At 57.3% G+C, this 15,344-nt stretch overlaps 1 protein-coding gene across 5 annotated transcripts in view; it reads left to right on the top strand.

Annotated features, from left to right (window-relative positions):
• The window catches only part of ECE1 (endothelin converting enzyme 1), a 97,041-nt gene that overhangs the window by 46,203 nt on the left and 35,494 nt on the right, over positions 1-15,344 (top strand). For 3 of the 5 annotated variants that reach the window (XM_028512083.2, XM_028512084.2, XM_036025469.1), the window contains exons 2-4: positions 982-1,068; positions 8,656-8,797; positions 14,194-14,406. In XM_028512083.2, the coding sequence (XP_028367884.1) occupies positions 982-1,068; positions 8,656-8,797; positions 14,194-14,406 (442 nt within the window). Of the gene's footprint in view, positions 1-639; positions 746-924; positions 1,069-8,655; positions 8,798-14,193; positions 14,407-15,344 lie in introns of those variants that run through there. The other 2 variants (XM_028512085.2, XM_028512082.2) reach the window with 2 other exon arrangements.

Raw genomic sequence — 15,344 nt, 5'->3', positions numbered from 1 at the left:
GAGGCTGAAGCCAGGATTCTTACTGTTTTGGGGGGACAGTTGCACCTTCGAGCTTGGAGGCAAGCATCGGATCCCCCTCTGGCCACCCACACGGACACACACCGTTTTTCATTCTGCATCAGGGGAGTTCTCCGGAAGTCTTTGAAATTGTTCATGAACTCCAGCTTAAAGAGCCCTGAGCTAGAGGGAGGGAGAAATGAGAGGGGAGATACCTGTCTTTTTTATTCTGCCTCCTTCCCCCTCATCTTTGCGGCTCAGGTGGGGGAGACCCCCCCACCCCCCCACCCCCGCGCGCTGCACCTAAGGGCCAGTGGTAAGAGGACCCTCACAACCGTTGTGGGCCAACCCAGGGGCACTTTCCTAACACTAGACTCTTGGTATCTGCCACTGGGGATTACTGAGGCAGGACTTAAGGTTTTTTAGAGAGAGGGGTTGCTGCGGACCCCTTCCTGCCTGCTAGGGGCTGGCTGTGCCCTGACCTGTGGGAAAGGCACTTTCCCCGGGACAGGGACGAGAACGCTCCGGCCTTGGGGGGGTCTTCTGGTCAGGCCTGGGAGGAAACCGGAGCCGTGCGCGGATCAGGCCCCGCCTGCGAAGGTGGCGCAATGCTCCCCGGCCGGCTCTCCCAGACCAGCTAGGCACAAGCGGCAGCAGCGACGGTGGGGACCGCGGCGTCAAGGGGCGCATGCCGACCGTGTAGCTACTGTACCCGGGGGCCGCAGCGCTGTCGCTGTCGGCACTGGGGGTGAGGGCTGCGTTGCCTAAGCGCTGAGAGCGGGGAGGCGGATCCCCCTCCCCCGCCTTGGGTTGGTCGCTGGGCAGGTATCGGTGTCCGGGGCGGGGCGCGCAGGCTGTGGCCGCGTGGTTGTGATGGTGATGGTGGTGGCGGTAGCGGCACCCGGGACGCTTCCCCCTTTTCCCGATTCGGGAGTGAGAGCCATGGAAGCACTGAAGGAGTCTGTGCTGCACTTGGCCTTGCAGATGTCGACCTACAAGCGGGCCACGCTGGATGAAGAGGACCTGGTGGACTCGCTCTCCGAGGGCGACGGGTACCCCAACGGCTTGCAGGTAGGAGCTCCCACCCTCTGTGAGAGCCCCATGGACGAGGCGGGCTAAGGGGGGCGGGGCATGCACGCTGGTGCTGCCTCCCCCACCTCCGCCCCCATCATTCCAACCCCCGGAGTGGGCTGTGAAGCCAGAAGCCGTGGGCAGCCCTGGGCTCACGGGGAAGAAGCCTTTCTGAGACGGAAGTGCCCCTGGGGCACTGAGCTCCCCCACCGGCTTCCCCTCCCCCTGCTCTGCCCCAAACCCGCCCCTCCACCTAGTCAGGGGGTGGGCTGCAGCCCCCGGGTGGCAGGGTTGAAGCTCACACCCTCCCTACCCCTCCAGAGTTGAACTTCACAGGAGAGGCAGGCAGTTCCTGAGCCAGAGGGACTTGCCCTGGGTCGCACGGCCCATTTCTGGCAGAATCTCAAACTGTCTTGGCATGAAAGCCCCGCGTCCCTGTGCCTGCCGCACAGTTGGTCGCCCTCTCTGGTGGGCATTGCCCTGTTCTTCCTCTTCCCACACAGAGACCTGAGTTTCTGGAGGGGTGCGGGCCACCATTCGCTGCCCCCTTTCCCAGCCTGATTCCTCCCTTCCCGGGGTCTGGCCCTGTGGGAATCCAAGAAGCCCACCACCTCCCTCCCCCCCCCCCCCCCCACCTTGTGGCACAGCAATGAGTGAGGCTGCTCTCCTCTCTCCTCTCCTGGTGGGGCAGAGCGGGACAGCCCTGACCCGGACCTCCATCCCGATGGAGTTTTTACCCAGGCAGGCAGCAGGCAGTGACTTGGAAAGGTCAAGGGCTCTCTGTGATTTGGCTCCTGAGAAACCAGTGTAGGGAGAGGAGCCGGGTGGCTCAGCCCAGGAGGACTTCCGCCCGGGTGACCAAGGGGGTCAGGCAGGGGGCGGGGGGTCTCGGGGCCTCCCAGTGAACGGACACCGCACCACCGCCCACCTGGAGGGCAAGCTTAGGGAGTGTGGGAGCCCAGGCTGCCAGACCCAGCCCTGCGCAGGCACACCTCTTTGAAGCTGGAGTGAAAATGCTCATAGAGGGAAATGGCATTGATTAAGTCCTCCCTCCGGGCTCCATAGGTCCAGGGAGGTCCAAACTCACAATGCCAAGTGGGATGTGGCACCCTTACCTGCGTTAACCTTCAGGGCCGCCCCGTGAGCTGCCGGGGTGACTGTGCCCATTACAGGTGAGGGAATGAGACTCTGAAAGGGAAGACGAGTCACCGTAGGTCCAGAGCCCGAAATCCGGAGTGAGAAACCGGACCCGGCCTGTCCGGCGCCCCCTCCCTGCGGGCACTTCATGAAAGGCTCCATCCAGCAGGAAGTGAGATTCTGTGGCAGGCTCCTCCCCTCACCCATCAAAACAGAGGCTAATCAGCAATCTTTTCAGTCTCATCTTCCACAGCGGGTTCTAAATATACCCACACAAAAGCATTTGGAATTCACAACAAAATCACGTGCCATTGGTTGCCGTCATGCCAGCAGCCCACATGGGTACAGCGTTTCCCAGGTCACACTGACATTCGTGCCCCCAAGGCTGCCCCATGGCGTGAGGGTGGCTCCGTCCCTGAAGCCGCGGGGCCCTGGTTTTGATTTCTGACTGCACTCCGATCTCGGGTGAGCCGCTTAATCCCATTAAAGCACAGTTCCTTCATTTTAAAAGACTTCTTTCTTATTTGTTTTTTATCCTCACCCGAGGACATGCTTATTGATTTTAGAGAGCGGGGGAAGGGAGGGAGAGAAACAGCCATGCCTCTTGAAGGCACCCCAACACCACCACCCAGGCATGCGCCCCACCTGGGAATCCAACTGGCGACCTTTCCGTTTACAAGATGACACCCCAGCAACTGAGCCACTCCGGCCAGGGCTCTAATCCCCTCATTTGTAAAGTGGGAGATAGAGAAAGCGGGTGGGATGCATAGTACGGGGCCTGCTGGGATGGTTGTCTTTATCACCGACGAGGTAAGGACCGCCGTGGCCATGTGGCAGACGGTAATGCCGAGTCTCAGAGGGGTCGGGAAGATTCCTGTAGACACAGCTGGCATGCAGGTTGGAGTGCTGTGTCGGGGCCCCTACGCCAGACTGGGTACACCTTGCCCACTTCTTATGCAGGAAAAGCCAAAAGAGGTTGCTCCAAGGATCTGGGGAGTTTCTCTGGGTGCCGGGGCTGGCTCGCCCCAAGCCTCCCCAGCCTCTCCAGAGCACATGCGCAGCGGCCCAGCGCTCCTGCTCCCGAGTCCAGGACCCACCGCCTCTGCTGACGGGGCAGAGTCTTCTGTTGATTTTACGTTTCTAGTCACTGGGGTTCCGCCCCCCACCCACGTACATTCTTCACATGCTCATTTGTGCAAAAGAAAAGAACCCACTATTTTTAACAAAAAGCTTTAAAGAGAAACAGCGATCCCACGGCCCGCACACAGGTAACCACTTCTAGTTTTGCACATTTGCATGTGTCTATTTTTAAACATAGGTGAGCTGACTCCCAGGCCACAGTGCTGCTCCCTGCAGTTCTCACACTTCAGAAGCGTTTTTCTGTGTCGTTAAAAACCTCCAAAACGTGCCGCCATTAAAAACCGTAACGCCTCAAGGCACCAATACATACAGCTACAGGTAGTCAATCCGCTGCCTGTGGACAATAGGCCCAGTAACTGGAACGCTGTGATTGGCCGTCTTTTAGCCTTTTGAGTAATTTCCTGTCAGATGGTTTCTAGAAACACAAGTGCTCCTTCAATTTTAGACTTTTTTTTGATGAACCCAGGCTTCCCAAACCTCCCTCTCTTGGTGGGCAGCTATAAAAATAAGCTACTTGATTTTTCAAGATTTTGTTTTGAAGCCCATTGGTTCTGGGAACTCCAGAGTTATTGATACCAATTCTAGCAAATGAAAGCTCCTGTCTTTGAGCCAAACATGCCACCTTCATCACTGACTGTGCCAACAAACCAGTGGATTTAGCTGGAGCCGAGTTCCACCTGCACCTCCCCTGGAAGAGTCTTTCTTCTCCTTTATCTCATATTTTAGGCACAAGTTCATTGCGGTTTACCCAAATGAGTCACCATGGGCTGTGTGCACAATCGAAAGCCAGGTAGCGCTAACACGGAACCCCAGCTCTGCCTCTCACAGGCCCTGAGACCTGAAAGCAACTCACTTAGCTTTTTTCCAGTAGCTAATAGTACAAACCCACCTCTCGGTGCGGTGGCAACGTGGAAATGACACCGTGTAGGTGAAAGCCTTTGGCGTAATGCTCCGAAAACGGATTTGGTTGTCAGCAAGGTCATCATCAAAACACGCCAGGCGTGACATCTCAGCGATGCCCTGACTCTAATCACACCTCTGCTGGGAGCCTGCGCTCTGCTCAGACTGGCTGCCCGGCCTCCCCCTCGCCCGCAGACACCCCTGCAGTGGCTTGGAAGGGGTAAAGAGCTCCAGTTACCCCTGCAGCCTCCACTGAGGCCCACCGCAGGCAGCCCCGACTGTTGACCCAAACCTCAGACGGTCACCCAGTTACCTGGAAGGTGCTTCTTCTGAGTATTAGACTTTGATTCCTGTTAGGATACAAATTCTTAAAGCAGCTCCTTGAAGCTGTCGTCAGGCAGTGGAAGAGTCAGGCAAGAGGGGCGTGGGGCCACCAGGGACAGGTAGGGTTCAGAGAAGGGAGGGGGAGGACCCGAGAACTTACAGTTCTGCTCTGGACTGGCCCCAGCAGCCTTAGCCAAAGCCCACCATATGGAAACTTCTAGAAGAAACCTCCCCAACCTAACACCCTCTCGGAGGCAGAGGGCTGCCCAGGACCGAACTGTCACGGTCTGTCTGCTCTGAAGGGCTGATCCCAGGGCAGGCAGCCTGGTTGCCCTGCCGGTCCTCACGGGGTGGCTCGGCCCTGGAGCTGCAGGGGGTGGGCTCCCCGCCAAGCCCTTGGCCAGGCTGACCCCTGTCTGCGGCTCCATGACGCCCAGGTCGCCTGAGGACCTGGCAGTCGTTCAGTCGCCGCCTCCCCACCCGCCCCCCCTGGGCCCCCGCTGCGTCGTCTGAAAACCAGGCTGGGCCCCCCTCGCAGCCCCTCTGCCGCCGGCTTGTCACCTGGGCCCCAGGCGGCCCTGGCCCTTCCTCACCTGCAGAACCCGTTCTTGCCGTAAGCCTAGGCAGGCCACGCACCCACTTCTGTAACCGAATATTTATCCCTCACCAGGGCTTTGTTCCCATCCCGCGGAGAGCCTGGGAACTCTCAGGCTGCTCAGCTCAGCTGTCTCTCGCTCTCATTCTGCTTCCCCGGCTCTGTCTGTCTCTCTCCGTCTGTCCCCCTCTCCACCTGTGCCTTTGGAGGGCATCCTTTTCTTTCTGACTCATTCCGTCTTTTTTTTTTTTTGAAGATTTTATGTATTTATTTTTAGGGAGAGGGGAAGGGATGGAGAAGGAGAGGGAGAGAAACATCAGTGTGTGGTGGCCTCTCATGCTCCCCCTACTGGGGACCTGGCCCACATCCCATGCATGTGCTCTGACTGGGAATTGAACCCGCGACCCTTTGGTTCACAGGCCAGCACTCACTCCACTGAGCCACACCAGCCAGGCCATCTGTCTCATTCTTTACCTCACACAACAATAAATGGATCTTAAGTCCACCAGTGAGCCAAGCATTTACAATAAATCTCAACCCCGTCTTCTGAGGTGTCGGCTCTGCTCCTTGGCAGATGGATGGTCATATACCCGAGATGGAGTGGGCTGCCCACCCTTAATCCTGGTGATCGACTTGCCCTTATTTCCAGAAGGAACGGGGGGGGGGGGGGGGGGGCGGGAACCTTTGTACACTCTCCTTGCCGGATCCTCGGAAGGAGGCAGGGCAGGAATACGGCGGCTGAGCAAGAGCAGGGGCCTCGCTAGCAGCTCGGATCTGTGGCCCCCGCCCTGTCCAGCACGGCCGGGAGTGGGATGGCCTCTGCTGGGGAGGTCCCCTGATCAGCACAGTGCCTCCTGGTGACTCCTCCTGCCCAGGGGCGGCCTGTGGAGCCCTTCCACACTCGGAGACAGGCTCGGGCCTTGTCTGGAAACCAGGAGACCCTGGCAACCAGGCAGTACGAGGCGAGCGACGACCATTGCAAAGGTTAAAAACCCTGTTTTCAAATTCTCTTGGCTGTTTCCGCCTGGAGCTATGAATTTCTCATTTGATTCTTACTTAATTCTAATTAAATTTTACAGAGAACACCAATTGTTTGCTTGCCATCGAACAGTGAGACTCAGCTCGCCTTTGCTCCTCGGGGGCAGCACGGCTGTTGGGCTGAGGCTTTGGGTGCTGGGGAGAGGTGACCTTTCCCACCGTTCTCTGGCCTTCTCAGCCCCTGCCACTTCCTGTGTTTCTTCTGGACCCAATAGTGCCATTACCTGCCCTTAGGGACACTGTACAGACAGGACAGCCCCACCCAGGCACGCAGAAAGCACTCAAGTATTAGCCTCCATTATCACTCTTTTTTCCCTTTCCTCCTTCCCTCCGATCCTTGCATTGTCTGCCTCCCTTTTTCATGTCTGTCTTCTCTCCTTGCTCCTCCTCTGATTCCCCACCCGTACCACTGATTGCTCAGTCCACATAAAGGGAGGTTTCCTGCTCCCCCGACCTGAAGGCTGTGCTGCCAGGCTTCCCGAAGCCAGCACCCGGCAGGGGGCTCCCCGCCGCTGTGCCCTCCACCGCCTCCCCCAGGAGCGAAGCCGAGACCATGAGGCACTGAGAGGCCCAGAGCAGGAGGCAGAACGTAACAGGTCCAGGGGCAGGGCCGCTGGGAGACTGAGAGTAAGTGTCAGGCCTCTCCGTATGCTAGGTCAACTGCAAGGTCAACTGCGTGAGGAGTCTGCTGCCGTGGAAGAGGCCTATCATAGGCCTCACGGTGCTGCAAGCATGTCGGCATCACCCCGGGCACTCGCTCTCTGCACCGGGCCCTCCCAGCCCGAGTCTCAACTTAATGGCAGCCGTGTGGGCAGAGTCTTTGTTTCTCACATTTTTAGAAAAAGGTCCTAAAGGGATTTTAGGAGGTGGCACCGCTCCCCGATCCCACCTGCCACAGCTGCTTCGGTTTCGGAGCCTCCCGGTCCTCCTCGGAAAATGTGACTGGGCCCCAAGTTCCCTTTCTCAGTTTTGGAAGCCAGTTTTCTTTCCCCGAGAATTTCTTGTGTTCCCCTTTCTCTGGCACAACAGTTCCTTGTCATTTCCTGGCCAGAAAATACCCAACGATGACCACGATGATGACCATGAGGCCACTTAGTGCCCTTCCTTCCCCGAGGTCACCAACCTTAGACCCCCACATGCCAGGGTGACCTGGCTCCTGGGGGCAGCCACCCCCTCAGCTGCTGGGGTGGAGAACTTGCAGGTCAGAGTCTGGGTCTCCCTATCTCCCCTGGCAGCTCCTTTCCCTCTCCGTCCCCTTCCCTTCTGCACTCGCCTGGCCAGCTCCTACTTATTTTTCAAGACCCAGCCCGGGCATCCCTCGCCTCCAGGAAGCCTTCCCTGACTGAACCCCTGCCCACCCTCGTCTGCGTCTATATCGGCCTCTCTGCTGGGCTGTGAGCCCCTGAAAATGAGGGAGTCCGTCTTCCACTCAGTATGTCCGACATGGCCTGAGCTGGTGCTCAGCTGTCGGCGAACAGCCATAAAGTCACTGAACACGGAGCCCACAGGGGCCCCCTCCTGAACAGTGGTCCCAGCTTTTGCAAGGAGCGCCTCCTGGAACAGAGGGGAGCCCCGAGCTGGCCCAGGCTGAGGGCTGTGAGTGCCATTGGCTGGCATGTCCCTCGGCCCCAAGGACCCTGCCACGCCCCCCACTTCCTCTCATTGTGCCTCCCTTCCTGTTTGGCCAGCCTGTGGGGCGGGGGCCGTTTTTTTTCTCCCTCTGAGGACCTGCCTGCGGGGAGCCGTGTGCCCGTGGCATCGCCATGGCATGTCCCCCAACATCTTCTCAAGACGCAAATCTCTGACCCACTGTGGGCTCCAGAATCAGCAGGCTTGGGGTCACAGTTCCCAGCTCCGCCCACTCAGCTGCGTGAGGGAGGCAGGGTCTTCCCTCTCGGAACTCTCTTGTCCTCATTTATAAGAAGAGAACTAATAATAGCCCTCGTGGGGTTGTGGGTGTTGAATGAGCTGACGCTGAAATGAGATGACGTCCGCGCTTGGAAAGTGTGAGCCGTCGCGGTGTCGCCTCTGTGATATATTGTCCCAGCCGGTGGATGCAGGGTCTTTGAGGAGAGCCCAGCTGGACACTCACTGGATGCCTGCAAGTCCAAACATCCTGTTCTTTTTTTTTTGAACTCCTTACTGGAAAAACAGGGAAAAGCTGGTTTTTTTTTTTTCCTTCTACCCATATCGGGTGACACAAAAAAATACAAGCCCAGCTGGGCTGAGCTACTTGACTCTCTGAAGTTTTGGAGCAAATCTGAGCTGCTGAGCAGGGTGGCGGTTCCTTTCCTGGACCAGGACCCAGTCCGTGGGAACCAGACCACCCCCGAGGCAGGAGGGCTGCCCTGATGTCCCCGCGGGGCCTGGGCCTGCCGCAGAGCCCCTTCCTCCCGGGGAAGGGGGGCCCGGGGCTCACGTCCTCCCCACCCCTCCTTCCTCCTTCCCTGCAGGTGAACTTCCACAGCCCCCGGAGTGGCCAGAGATGCTGGGCCACGCTGACCCAGGTGGAGAAGCGGCTGGTGGTGCTGGTGGCACTTCTCGCAGCAGGACTGGTGGCCTGTGTGGCAGTGCTGGGCGTCCAGTACCGGACAAGTAGGTACCTCTGTGTTTCATTGTGGGCTTGACTCAGCTCTGTCCCCCTGTGCAAGGGGGCTTCCCTGCTCCAGTCGGACCAGCCTCCAGGGTCACGGAGAGAGCTTAGCCTGGCAGGCTCGGGTTGCTGAGATAGCCTGAGACCTGGCAGGTGGGCGGTGTGGGCGCTGGGAAGGTTTTGGAGTCAGAAGGACATGAGTCTGCGTCCTGGCCCAGCAACTTGCCATCTGTGTGACCTTGGACAAGTCACTTAATCTCCCAGAGCCTGTGTCCTCTCTACTTTAAAGACAAACGATGCCCATTTTGGGGGTTGGCTCTGAGGATCGGAGATAATGTATGGTGCCCACCAGGACTTCTTTAGCTTCAGCTGTGGGTGCTGTTGTTAGGGGGTGTGGGCTGACGAGACGTGCAGGCTGGCACTGCCCAGCATCCTTAGTTCTGACAAAACAGCCACCATGGCTTCTGTGTACTTAACATTTTACATGGACCAAATACCACACAGCTTCTCCACAGACGTCATCTCGTGCCCGCCTTACAGCTGCCCTGTGATGTCTGGTTACTTTTGGCCCCGTTTTACGTGTGAGGAAACGGAGGCAGTGAGACTGCGTGACTTTCCTGAGGTCACTGCAGCGGGGATTGGGGAGCCTGGAGTCAGCCACAGGCCATCGGGCCCCGGGGCCCAGCTCTGCCTGCCTTTGGGGTGCAGGGTGCACCCCAGGGTGCGTCAGGCCTCCCAGAAAGCTGTCCGGCCGTGCCCCAGCTCACCTTTGTGGACCTCTGTCACCGCCTGTCTCTCTCACCTCGAGTGGCGATGTGATGGGGTCCCTGTGGGCAGGGCCTCCGTGTTCGGCCAGCACTTTGGAACTGGGAAGGGTGGTTTTCCCCAGGAAAACGAGGGTGGGGGTCCCGCCAGTTCCAGGGTCTCTCACTCCCCTCTGCCCAGTGCCTTGCTTTCTGGTGGCAGATTGTCCACCTGGCTGAACGGCCTCTGAGGGCCCAACCCCACAGACTGGGTCACCCGCTCGGTCACTCGTCCCGTTGGGGAGAATGTGAACCCGTGCAGGGGCTGGGAGCGTGGCCCCAGGCCTCACAGCGCCGCCTGCCCTGCGGAGTTGCTGGTCCTCGGGGGTGGCCGTGCTAGGCTGGGATGGGGAGAAGTTGGCAGGCCCGGGCAGGGGCAGGACTTTGTCGGCGTCATCCTCACATCCCTCCTGTGTCCAGCATCTGTCTGCTCGTGCGTGCATTCATTCCTCGAACATTGAATGGGTGCTCCCTCTGTGTCAGGTGCCGCCGTGGTTCACGGGTCCTTTACTCACGAGGCCCAGCTCAGCAGGCGCTAGGTGTGCATTTGATTAATTAGTTAATGATTTCCAGACCCTTAACCATGTGTACTTAGCCTAATGCCTGAATGCCAAAGGTGTGCACAGATGGTTTGCAAACTGAATAAATCGGTGACTTCATGGACAAAGGAACAGAAAGGAGGACAAAGCTGGGAAAGTCCTTTCCTACTGGTCACTCTTGTCCTGTCGTCGCCATCTTGCCTGTGAGGAAAGGCCTCACCTACATCAGCTCCCCTTCAGAACAGACACCCGCCGGGGGATGCAGGCCCTGCCCAGCTTCATCTGCCCAGCTCCCGACCGTGTGCCTGGGAAGAGGGTGAGACTCCAGCAGCCAGTGTCGCCCTGAGACTGCCCCGGGAGTTCCCAAGGTGTTTCTCCACCAGAAACCAGAAGGGACCCCCATGGGGAGGCTCCTAGCAGTTGAGCCATGGAGGGGTCCCCCGGGACAGAATCCTGCTTCTGCCCGGACCCCAGCTTTCTCAGGGACATAGAAGGGTTCTCCCAGCCTCGACCTGGGTGCAAGGAATTCTGGGTGGAGCTTGGCCGGGATCAGGTGACCCCTGAGCCAACCCATGCGTTTTCATCAGCTGCCTGGGCCCGGTGGACACACAGCAGCCACCCCGGATATTGACAGGAACCTCATTACCCAGCAGCAGGGGCTGGCGCCGGCCACATCTAAGCAAACATGAGGCCAGACACACCAAATTCTCTGTGGATTCTGGAAGACTCACCTCTGAGTTATGTCTGGGCACTTACACATGCATTTAGCCACCTTCCTGCCGCACCCTCCTTTCTAGAAACTTGCAGGTGCTTTGCAAACAGCAGCAGCAAAACAAACAGTAACTTTTCCCAGAAGATATTCTGAAATGTCTTACTCAGTGTCAAGACCAGGTACTGTCCAAACAAGCGTCTGGGACCCAGATCTGGGACCTGCTCCTGCTTTCTCGAGTGACCATGCACGTTCTAAAAGGAAGAAATATTTTCTGCCTCCACAGGTGGTGGCCAAGTGCCGGACAAAGCTCTTTCATTCACTCATTCATTTATTCAGGAAATGTGTTGGACAGCTTCTAGGTGGCAAGCACAATACTGGGCAAAGGAAATAGTAAAGCGAGTAAAATGCCGGGCCTACCCTCGAGCTCACTCTCTAGTGGGGGTGGTAGACGGGGAGAGAGCCAAGACACAGTTTCATGTGTGCTCTGGCCTGCATCTGGCCCGGGCGGCCAAGGGGCCTAGAGTAGGAGGAGGGTGAGGGAAGGCTTCCCCAGGGAGGTGGAGCCTGACTGTTGACCTTGACGTTAAGCGAGGGGTCTGGAAACAATCAATTAATCAAATATGCATTAAGCACCTGCTGGGCCAAGAACAGTTGGTAAAGGATCTATAAACCATTGAATAATCAAAAATTATTTCTTAAGCACCACCTAGGGACCTTGCCCTGTGCCAAGCAGAGCTGGTGCTTAGTGGAGAACTCAGACTAATCCTCAATCTCCCTCTCTCTCCCTCCCCCTCCCTCCTTCTCTCTTTCTCTCTCTCTCTCTCTCTCTCTCTCTCACACACACACACACACACACACAGATTTTTCTCTCTCTCTCTCTCTCTCTCTCTCTCTCTCACACACACACACACACACACACACACACACAGATTCTGATGTACCTCCCCCTCTGACGATCACCCTCTTACACTCTGTCTTTTGGCATTTCCAGCAGCCAAGACTTCGTCAGGCTTTACTTCCTGTAGGTTGTTGTACAGAAACAATAAGTATTCATTTCCTGTTCCAAATACGGAGTTATATCATAATAGTGAATAGGCTTTTTTGAACGACAATGGAAATTCTCCTTCCCCACCCCCACCTGCCGTCAAGGCTCTGGCATCTCCCCTTGTGGGGAGCGGGGCGCGCAGCCCGGCTCAGGACGACCTCACCTAGAGAAACGGAACCTGGTGCCCCTTCCCTGCCGCCGCCTGTCTCTCTTTTCATGCCTAATGGCTCATGATTTGTAATTGTTATATAGCCGTCTCAAAACAAGTAATTACCTCAACATAAAGTCACCTTGTTTTCTGTGTGGTTACGCAGCTCCTCCCAGCCCTTGCTCCACCTGCAGGACCTCGAATTGAATTTGTCATCAGGTGTTAATAGCCTGCAGGCCACCCAGCCCCCGCTGGCCGGTGTTGTTTCCCAGTGAGGTGAGCGCTGCCCCAGCCAGCCGGCTCTTTCTGCTCTCTAAATGTGGCCTGGCAGCCCTGCACCCTAGGACTTGAGGGAGCCGCGTCCCTGAGCCCAGCTGTCAGGAGGTCATTTCACTGTGAATCAGGTCCTGCTGCTGTTCCTCATTTCTAGAGGGTAAGACGGAGGCTCAGAGAGATGAGGTCACTTGTGTGAGAGGCCCACAGCCAGAAGGAGAAAGCTGGGATTCGAACCCAGGCCTGGGAGCTCACAATGTCTGCCTGCCCTGCCTCACTCCTCCCTGTATTGGGGAAAGAGCAGACTCAGCAGAAGGGCCGCAGCAGCCCCTGGTGTGGCCAGCAAAGAGGCAGTGAGGGGAGGCGGAGAACCCCGGCGGGCCATGGGAGTTGCCGCAGGACGGAGCCGGATTCGGTGTCGGCTCTGCCGCGCAGCTGGTGACCTTGTCCCCTCGCTCAGAGCCTCAGCTGCCTTATCTTCAAACAGGGCATCGTGCCTGCATCTGAGGCTTGTACTGAGTCCCGAATGAGACCATGGATGTGCGTGAGGTACCTGGTGCAGGGCTGTGTTCAGTCAACAGTCCCTGGTGTCGCCGGCACAGCTGTGTCAACAGAGGAGTCCACTGGGCCTGTCCTCAGTCCCTGGCCTGGACCTCTGGCCTCTTTCCCCTTCAGTGTCAGATGCATCTGGCTGCCTCGAGCTGGGCCACAGCGGAGGCTGCCCACAGTGTGGGTCCTTCGCTAGCGCCCACCGATCAACCTTGAGCCAGGGGTCCATCCTCTGCCTCTGGCCTCCTGCCTTCAAGGTAACCTCTACCCACATGTGTGAGAACCAGCTCAGAAGAAGCTGATTTCTGTGTTCCTTGTGTTTCGGGGGCACTGGTAGGATTTGCAGCCCTGCCCACTGCTCACCTGCACCTAGTCCACCCCCTGTTAGCCCACTCTGACAGATGCAGCCGCCCCGCCATGTGGCAGTGCTGGGGGGTGGATCCTCACCAGGAGAACGCCCGCCAGTCCAGGCCCAGAGCAGAAGCAGCTGACAGATGGTGGGGTTTACATCCCATCGGCCCCTGAGCAGGCTGCTTAGTAGCTTTTCTGTGCCTCAGCTTCCTCTATATAAAAGTTGACCATAAGCAAAATGACTTCCTAGGGTTGTTTCATTTTGTGTGGGTTTTTTTTTTGTTTTGGGGGGGTTTTTTTAGGATTCATCGAGGTCACCCTCCTGCCTTGTGTTCAGTGGTAATGATTTTTCATACTTTCCTTCGATTTCTAACCGTCTTTTTTCTCCCTAAGCCCTGGCATCGTGATGTCTGCCGCCCTTTGCCACATACTAAACACACTCAGCTTATGTTTGCGGAGTGACAGAAGTTTCTCCTCCTGTTCTCTTCTGACTTTCCCTCTATAACGTGTGTATCCCCAGCTAAGCTCTCAGCTCTTGAAGGGAAGGACTTCACTTCTGTACCCTTCACCACACACACACTGCACTCGGCAAAGAACCTGGGAGGCAGTCATTCTCTTGTTGCACAAATGAATGCATGGATGAGTGACTGAACTTGCTGAATACCAAGTAGTAGAAAGTCAATGAATATTTGTAGAGGGAAGGACTCATTAAGAGAAACATCTTGGTTCAAGGTATTTCAAAACCACAGAAAGGATTTTAGGCATCTGAACAGAAGACTTAGTGTATAAGCCAGGAGACAGTAAATCTACTGAGATCACTTCTCCGGAGGGGTCTAGTGGCCGTCCAGCTCCAAATCTGTCTGGTCACGGCCAGGGTGGGGCATGGCAGCCCGGGGCCCCGGGCCACCTGTGCTGTGTAGTCCTGTAGCCTCCTTCCTGCCCGCCCTTCACTGGCCCCTTGTCCTTGTGCCCTGCCAGGAGCCCCCTCGGTGTGCCTCAGCCAGGCCTGCGTCTCAGTGACCAGCTCCATCCTGAGCTCCATGGACCCCACAGTGGACCCCTGCCAGGACTTCTTCACCTACGCCTGCGGTGGCTGGATCAAAGCCAACCCCGTGCCTGACGGCCACTCACGCTGGGGGACGTTCAGCAACCTCTGGGAACACAACCAAGCCATCATCAAACACCTCCTGGGTAAGCAGCGCCGGGCGAGGGTGACCCTTGAGTGGGCTGCAGAGGAGGGCGGTCAGCAGGTCCTCCCTGGCCAGGCCAGTCAAAGGAGGAGCTTGGCAGAGTGGGAAGACCATCATCGGCTTTGGAGTCGGTGAAACTGTGAGAATGCCTGTCCCGTCCCTTGGGTGGTCCCGAGTAAGTTACTTGTCTCCGAGCCTCAGTGTCTTCATCTGCAAAACGGGAGAGTTCTGAGAACCAGCAAGCCCGAGGGGCGAGTTGCCAGCACGGCACGAGTGCACCCAGCAGATGCGCAAACATGGCGGCTGTGGTCCCAGCTTCTGTGGCTTCAAGCTGCGACTTAGTTGGTGACTGGTACTGGTTGCGATTTTTGCAAGTTGTGAGCACAGGGAATCGGGGCCAAGCACGCGAGACCGGATATCAGGGCCGTGGGCAGGTAGCAGCTGTCAGGGTGGTCCATCTGGGAGTTGCTCGCTGTGGGCAGCAGCCTTCCTTGGCCTCCCAAGAAGCGGGGCTTACGTGAGAAGCCTCTAACCGAAGCTCTTCCCTTTGACCCTTGTGAGGCCCTCGGCACCTCTAGGTGACCTTGGTGTTGGTGGTTTGCACGTGGTTAGGACCCTACGTCTGTCTTGTTTGCAGCTGTAGCCCTGGACAGTGTGTGTTGAGTGAACATCCGCCCGTTGAACCCCCCCGCACGTGAAGTCACGGCAGTCGGTGCTGTCACACGGGGGGGTCCTGGCCTGAACCCTCAGCGGCCGAGACCTTAGCCATCTCCCTCTCCTGCTGACCCCATCCCGGGACCCTCAGTGGTGGGAGAGGTCAGATCGTGAAAAGCTGGTCACTTAATCCATCAGTGAGAGAACTTAGATTCTACAAATACTTATTCACTTCATTTTTTTAAACCCCCAAGATACTCAAAAGTAGGTAAAAGAAAAGATGGC

The sequence above is a fragment of the Phyllostomus discolor genome, chromosome 5 (assembly GCF_004126475.2).
Source record: "Phyllostomus discolor isolate MPI-MPIP mPhyDis1 chromosome 5, mPhyDis1.pri.v3, whole genome shotgun sequence".
NCBI classification, from domain to species: Eukaryota; Metazoa; Chordata; class Mammalia; order Chiroptera; family Phyllostomidae; genus Phyllostomus; species Phyllostomus discolor.
The sequence above is the reverse complement of the archived record's forward strand: the minus strand, read 5'-3'. Positions and strand labels throughout refer to the sequence as shown.